At 25.8% G+C, this 8,803-nt stretch overlaps 1 protein-coding gene across 1 annotated transcript in view; it reads left to right on the plus strand.

Annotated features, from left to right (window-relative positions):
• Positions 1 to 8,519: 8,519 nt before the first annotated feature.
• LOC119666644 (moesin/ezrin/radixin homolog 1-like) overlaps positions 8,520 to 8,803 on the plus strand; it is a gene marked incomplete at its 3' end in the record, with an annotated part of 9,049 nt that continues 8,765 nt past the window's right edge. The window contains exon 1 of the mRNA XM_038075924.1: positions 8,520 to 8,615. Coding sequence (XP_037931852.1) covers positions 8,520 to 8,615 — 96 coding nt within the window. The remainder of the gene's footprint in view (positions 8,616 to 8,803) is intronic.

Consider the following 8,803-nt stretch of genomic DNA (forward strand, 5'->3'; position numbering starts at 1 on the left):
CAAATATAGTTTTTTGTATTTGAAAAATTTATAAAAATTACTAAAGTTTTCGCACTTTTAATACGTTTTTAAACTATAGTAGTTTTAGTGCTTTCTAGTTTTTTAGTGGCATACATATAATGTAATAGCATGTTAGTTTTAAACATAATATTTCTGTAGTAGATGGATATTTATTCTCACTTGCACAAAGGTTTAAGCGCCCTTTGCTTCACTTGGAGTAAACGGAACAAAGAAGAAGAAGATGATTTTAGCTGCTAAATATAAAACCTATAAACATGTCCTTTTCTTTCCCTTCACTTACGTAGTGATACTGTTAATGATATCTACAATCTTTTCTTTATGCCCAACACATGATTACAAGTTAAACAATTTTTTTGTAATTGTATGTAGTAATTTGCTCTCTAAACCCTATTGCACTCTATTTAATTCGAGTTATGGAAGTTCGAGTTATTGAAGTTTGACTGTAGTATTTCTTAAACCAAATAAAATATGAATAATTATTCAAAATAATATTTCTATTAAGGAGTTTTAAATATTTTGAGAAGAAAATGTACTCCTGATGAATGAAATTGTATTTAAACTAATTTATAAAAAGTTATAACTATTGCATATAATGGTTTAAGTTATACATATGATTTATATTACATACAGACTTTTTAATGTTAATAATCGTGTATTTCTTTAATAAATAGAATATGAATAATTGTATTCAGAATAATTTAAATTTCTTACAATAATTTTTATAATAATTTATTGTTTTAATAACCAAAAATATTTAATAATAATTTTTTTTTAAACGGGCTAATGGTCAATAGTTAAATAATACAGTTTTAAAAAATATTTTAACCAATATTTTGACTTTATTGTATAGTCATCTCCAGTCTATTATAATGTTCCTATTATGTAGCAAGAATTTAATATAAATCACTTATTTATGTACATTAAGGACGTGTGCGAGTTAGGATAAGTTGCGTTCTAAATGAGGGAAATTCTAAGTTGTGCCGATAATGTAGTGATGTGTCGATACGTGTTAATAAATGGCTAAATGTATGCAGTCCAAAAAATCTCCCATTTGGTTTAGCATCAACTTAGCCTAACTCGCACACATCCTAAATTTGAATTTGATTTATATTAAATTTTTACTACATTATAAGAACATTATAGTACCCTGAAGGTGACTATAGAATATAGTTGAAATATTGGTTCAAATAAAATTGTTCAAAAGCAATTTATATCGATACATTTTTTTTAACAAAAATATATGGATGTAAAAACTATAAAAAGTTGAAGAGTGAATTAATAGGAAAATATAAAACACCAAATTTAACACAAAATTTATTTTTCGATCTGTTTATGGTTTTTTTATATATTTTTATTCTGGCTGTAGGTCCCTTTTTGTTAAATAATAAAACGTTTAATATAAGGATGGAATTAATATATTTCGACTCTCCTTAAGAGTCATCATCAGAATTACGATACGTTCTCCTCTTTGTTCTATATTGTATATTGTACAATTGTTGTATATATTGTACAATATAGACGATAAACCAAATAGGAAGACGTATCGTAATCCTGATGATGCCTCTCATGAAGAGTGAAAATATGGAGTTTAATAAAATATATTAAACGTTTTTAAATTTAACAAGAAAGGACTTAAAGTCAGAATAAAAATATATAAAGAAATATAAAACATATACCAACTTATAAAAAATATTTGTCAATATTGTATATTCATCAGTATTAAAGTTTTAAATTTTTTGTACTTACATTTTTATCTTATGATATAGCAAGCTTTTATCTTATGATATTGGTTGATCATTCAGATATTGTTTTGTATATTAAAACTTTTTTCTTTAATTTTTCACAAAAACAAACTTTTCTTGTAATTATTATCACAGTTATTATTTATTATATTTTCAATTAATACTCTATAAATAAAATTTAAAAAAAAAAATAATTAACTATGCACTTGCGAAACACATATAAATATATTACTTATGTATATATATTATATATTACAGTAGAAAATGTAATTATTTAACGTTGCAAAAATGATAAAAATTTAGAGAAATCATGAAATAGCACATCGCGAAGCAAAACACGTTTCAAAATTGTAAATGTAAAATTATATTATATGCCTATACTATATAATATATAATTCCAACCGATTTTCATTAGCGAGGAACGTGATTTGTAATGTATCTACGACAAAACGACAAATAGTTGACAATTTGAAAATGCAGTACTTCTCACTAACTACAACGAATGTTGGCATCTATAAAAATTACATTAAAAACAAAACCAAAAAAAAAAAAAAAGAGTACATACAAATCCAGTTAAAACTACTGCAAAGTGCAAACTGGAAAACTACAAAAGATACGTAACTGAGCTATTAAGTGATGGTCTACGGCTACAGTAACTGCAGTTAGACGCAATATTTTATGCAAGAAAAAAACTAAAACTAAAGCAAACAAAATTAAAGAATAAAAAAGTTAATGAAAAACATTGTCAACGTAAAGGTAAAAAGTATCTACAATAAAAAAGTATCTACAGCAAAAACAGATCCACACACATTACAGTAACTATAAAAGCCGGTATAGAAAACAGTATGTATGGTATACAAAAAAAAAAAAACAACAAAAAAGACTAAATGGAGAGCAAAGGAACTGACGGTAGTCAGAAAAAAAAAATATGGTTGCTTATCGACGACGCGTTGTTCTTTCAAATTTTAGTCGTTTAAATTTGAATTTATTTTCTGTGTTGTTGCGCGTGTTTAAAAGTCCGATAATCGTCGTTTTCTTTTAATTAAAATGATATACAAGATACAAAACTATTGCTCGAGTAGGAACACCCAAGCAAGATAAAAATTCGCATTGTGTAAATTTATAACAAAAACAACACATATTCATTTTTTAATAAAATATATCTACGAACGCAAACATTGAACATACACAATAAAAATGAAGAATACGCACACGAACACACAATTAACTTTATAGCTTGAACTGTTCCCGACGAAAGCCAAATGCGAAATGAATTCGGGGGAAAAATAAACATCACGAATAAAATATGTTATCCCACATACAACACAACCAACATCTTTTAGCGCAAAAGATGGAGCAAAAAGCAATATGCAAAAGAGAGAATACAAGTGAACCCCGCTGCTCGCTCTCAACTACACAATTCAGTCAGTCCAACAAGTAGGCAAACAAATTTAATGGAGACAATTGAATGCCCATTAAACAAACAAGTTAACTCGTTTTGAGTACACGATCATTTTATGCACCTTACAGTTGGGGGTTTCTAGCTACTAGAAAAGCACTGACAAATTTAGAAGAATATATGTATGTATATATCTTATTTAATATGTATAACTTAATATATGTAACTCAATATATATAACTTATTACATATAACTTAATTTATATAACTTAATATGTATGTTGATCCTTTTTTCGAGTCAGCGCAACTGGCACTTTTACTCTTTGATAGCTGGGGGTACTACAGGGTCCCACCCATCTCATTGAGTAATTTATGTATTACTATAAGCTTCATTATTATTCAGTGATTGATCTAAGACCTGCGGCTTAATATATATAACTCAATATATATAACTTAATACATATAACTTAATATATATGACTCAATATATATAACTTAATATATATAACTTAATTTATATAACTTTTAAGAAAAATGTGATTCAAATATATATCGATATATAAATAGCAAATTTAATTCAAATGGAATAAATAGTAAATAAAATTTATTTAATAAAAAACTACAAATATGGATGGAGAAAAAAAATATTTGTCTAACATATAGAAAAATGAAAAATTAGCTACATCATTTAGTCCGTGATTTAAATTAATATATCCTAGCGATTCTTGGCTCTGCACTTATGTAAATATTTATTTATCTATTTATTGCACTTATTATTTTTGGTTAAAAGTTTTCAATTTTATTTATTTATTTATTAAACATGTAATAAAATTTTCATAATGATAACAACTAATTTACCTAATTTTTATCTAATTTACCCCATTCGAAATTCTGGTAAATACCAGCATTCGCTGCCATAGCGATATAATTTACTATTTCCCTCAATTTACCATCAATTACTCGAACTCGCACACGGCCTTACTATAGTAATTAAGCTAAACATTAAAAATGCCCTTAGTATAATAATAGCTAACTCAAATAAATATAACATATCTTGTATTAAGTTTTTTGACTATTACCAGACTTACGACCTTTATTTAACACATAAAATTATAAAACATTTTTCTAAATAAATAATTTTCTCAAGTAAAAAATTTTCTTAAATTCAAACTTCTATGTAACCGCACTTAAATCGCGGCTTACTATTTCTATTTCAGCTTTAAAATATACATTAAAAACAATTGTCAAACTGCCAAGTAACAGCACTAAGATCACGGAAAAAAGAAGATGCTAGCTAACTATTTTTAAAAGCTACTAACAAAATATTTATAGTGTTTTCTTAGAGAACATCAAAATTTTAACCGTTTGTAAATATAGACATGGCACTATCATTAAATTTCTAATATAAATCTGTCGTCACCTGGGCAGCAACTAACGAAAGCTAACAGAAGCGAGACATTAAGATATATGCGATTTGAAATAAGTATGTATTCAGTTTTTGGGTTGCTAGGGGTCGTAAATACACTAAAAAAATTTTTTAATGCAGTTTACCTTCTGCTATTTAAACCATTCTGAAAAAAATTTAAAAGTTTCGATTTTGGCAACCGCTATTTTAAAAATCCGAAAATATATATTTGTTCTAATAAGCAAAAAATAGAACCTTACTGCAGTTTTCATTTAAAAAATTTAGTTAAAGTTCTGAACCAATGTCGGCATGTTTTCATTACATAACCGAGACTTTGCTCTTCCAATGCAAAATGTCTTTGCATACTATAACACCTAAAATATTTTTAATGATTTTAAATTTTTATAACTAATAATTTTGAAAGAAATTAAAATATAGCGCCCCAAAAATTCACTCAATACCGAATAATTGAACAACTGCAGCTAAAATTAATTTGAAATGCACTTGAAATTTTTTTTTTTCATATATTCGTATTACTCATTACAGAAGAGAGATAAAAACAGAGGTGGTGAGTAATAAATAGAATTGCATATTGAGAATCAAATAGAGATCCAACAGGTGGGATTAAAAAGTTATAATTATCATTTGTCTAAATATCGACTAAAGTGTTTTTACAAAAAATAACAGAGAATGACGTCAATATTCAATTTAAATCTATAAGTAAAAATATAAAAAAAAAAAGATTTAAACAAAAACGTTTCTAAGAATGCTAATATTTACCTGCGATTCTGCGCTCTTCAAATAACTTAAAAATTTCTTAATAAAAACGAAATCAAAATCAAAGTAAGATGGGAAGGAACCAGTTTAAAGATTCCACAAAAACAAATAATTTAAGATATAACAGAAAAAAATATCTTCCATGAGAGTTGGGATTAAAAATAAACCTAAATATCAGTTTTGAAAAATTGCATTTTTATAGCAATTTATGCTTATTAAATAGAAAATATTATATATTAATATGTGACATCAAATTTTATAATATGACTATAAATGAAAATTATCATGAACATAAAAAGGAACACTATGGAAGGTTGAGATGATTAAAATATAAATTAATTTATTATTATATTTACATTACATTACTGGTTATTTTAAACTGTCATCTTAAAATAATGAAATGTGTAGAAAGAGACAGTTATATTTTCGAAATTTCGTTTAAACAAATATTACATTCTAGTAACTATTTTGAAACATTTATATATATGTTTTATAGTATAATGTTTTATAGTACAATGTTTTATAGTGCAATATTTTATAGTAAAATGTTTTATAGCAAAATTAAAATCAAATAAAATAAAACAATTTTATAATATAATTCTTTTAACTTCATACGATATTTTAAATGAAGATCTCTTCAATTTATATAATTTTAACTTTATTTTTTTTTTATGACCAAACATTATATATTAATTACGAAATGTGTTATTAGTTATGGATCTCTGAAAACACAATTTAGATTTTTTTAAATGTTTTTTTTTAAATTATTTTCCGATACTTCAACTATAATCGTTAATTTTGATAGAAAATCCTTTAAAAACAATTGTGTTTTGATTACAATATATGATCAATTAGACCATTCCTTTTTCGTTGAATAATAGTCTTAAAATTGGAATATATAAACCAACATGAGTATAGGTTTTTATCGTAATTGAAATCATTTAAAATGATATTTCATGCACTGTAACATTTTCAATCTTTGACTTAATTATTTAGGTAAATATGTAGATCTTTAATTGATTTACCGTATATGTATAAGCTAATGATATATTTACATGACGAACTTTAGTTGGGGCCTTGTTATGTAGAGTATCATGAGCTCATCATGAGCAAAATTGTTTTTGTTTTCAATGCCATTTATAAAATTGAGAGTGAGAGAAAAAACAATATGTCGGTTTAAATTTGGTTATGTGTGCCGAGGTTAGCTATACCTCGTCACAATTTTAAAATTGAGAGTCAGAGAAAAAACAATATGTCGGTTCAGATTTGGTCATGAGTGCCGAGGATATATGTGTCTCGTCACTTAGGCAAAGCAGTGTTATTCAGTAATAAATGTCAACATTTGTGTCATTTCTGTCATATAACATGCACTTTCGTCAAAGCCTAAATAAACAATTTTGACGAGCTCATAACACTCTATGTTACATAACATGGCCCTTAACGAACTTTACTAAAGTTAGTTCCCAAACGTCATGTGTTTACATTTTCGTTTCAGGTTTTCATTTTGACAGTTGTTGATTTTTTAATATATTTTCTACCATGAAATTAGAAACGTTATTATGGAAATCTGAGTTATTATTTATAAATAATTCTTAAAAGTAAATTATTTTTTAAAAAAATCAAAATCGAACTGTACTTAAAATCAAATTTACTTAAAAGTAAATTATTTTTAAAAAAAATCAAAATCGAACTGAACGATAATTCATAATTCAGAATTTTTAAAAACTTTCGATTAAATAGAATTTAGAAATTTATCCTTATTTAATTATTTTCTGTGCTGTATTCAAGAAAATTATAACATGAAGTTAACTTCCAATGAGAGTTGAACTTTGTGGTGTCTATTTTTATATGAAAAAGTAAGCTTTGGTAATTGGTTTTGAGCTCAAAGTCGATTTCCACCAGCAAAGTTCGTAATGTAAACATGGTATAAAATATTAGATTGCCCTGCGGTAATGCACATACGAAATAGGCTCCTGCGAATGTATATTCTTAAGAAAGAGGCAATAAAAGTAGGTTCTATACTATTTTTTTATTAACGCAACAGGGCTTAGAAACCTATTCTAAACCCAGAAGGGAGTACAATAGACCCGACGGTCCCAGTGCCAGATCCCCTAATAATAATAATAATGGTATAAAATAAGCATTAACTGCTGGCGAGAATGAAACGTAGGGGCTTATTTCGTAATAGTATGGCATTTAATACGTTTTCAATTATTGATTTAATTATTTAGGTAAATATATTGAGAATATAGAGTTAAATTTAAAAAAAAAAATTATTTAATTCATTTTTTAAATATTACTATTCTCCACACCCTTAAACTGTTCTACATAGTACAGTACTCTATACACTATAAAAAATTGAACTTCAATAGCGAAAAAAAAATGTTAAAGGCGGTATAACATTTGGAGCATTACGAACAATTTCCATTGCAATAGAACCAGAGGAATTATGACATTCTCATAAGAATAATTCCCACATATTGATGCAAGCGTGAATTATTGTTGATAGTATGAAAAAAAACTTCATTTAAAGAGCTACGGTGTAAAATATAATAAATATGATGTCAATGCAAAGCTGTTAACCGTTTCAGCAGCGTTTTTATTGTTGTTTCTTATAAATTAGCAAAAAGTAAAGAAAAATTTTATAGCACAAGCAACCACGTTGATAAAATGAATGATATAAATTATATTGAAGAGTATTATAAAAATAATAAAATTTTAATGATATTTAAGCACAATAATTTTTATAATAAATCAGTGGTTAAATTGGTTAAAATTATTAACAAAAAAACAAAAAAAATAAATTAATATGCAAACTACTTTCACTCTCTAGAAAGCAACTATATTAATAAAATTGTAGTCCTTATTTTATATATAATTAAGTTTAATATATAATTTTATTGATCACATATCTTATAAATTTTTTCTTTTTTTGTTGGTTTTTAATTAAGAGTTGTGTCTTAAATTATTGCTATCACATTTCTTTGAAGTCAAGGAACACACCGGCGACAACAAAGACAATTTTAATGACTCACACATTTAATACACACAATAACCGGCAATTATAATTTAATACAGTAATTTTATTTATTTTTCACAAGTCTCAATATAAAGTTAAACTAATTAAATACTTACCAATGAGGTGGGAATTTTATAAAAAAATTTTAAAAATCAAATGCCGAATTACGAAAATTCCGATGGTAGCGAAGCTGACAATAAGCCGCGACGTTCTCGTTATAATAAAAAGGCGGTGTTGCTGTCTTCGTTTTGTGTTTGTCTTTCGCCTTGTTGCGCTTTTTTTTTGCAACTCTATTTCTTTTAATCTTTATTTATTAATACATATATTTAACAATTGTTTTATTTAAATTTCAGTTAAACACTATTCGATATTTTTAATTTAAACAGAAAATTAAAATGATCAAAAAAAAATTAAAACAACTAAAAACGTACTTTCGCACG

The sequence above is a fragment of the Teleopsis dalmanni genome, chromosome 1 (assembly GCF_002237135.1).
Source record: "Teleopsis dalmanni isolate 2A chromosome 1, ASM223713v2, whole genome shotgun sequence".
In the NCBI taxonomy this organism is placed as follows: Eukaryota; Metazoa; Arthropoda; class Insecta; order Diptera; family Diopsidae; genus Teleopsis; species Teleopsis dalmanni.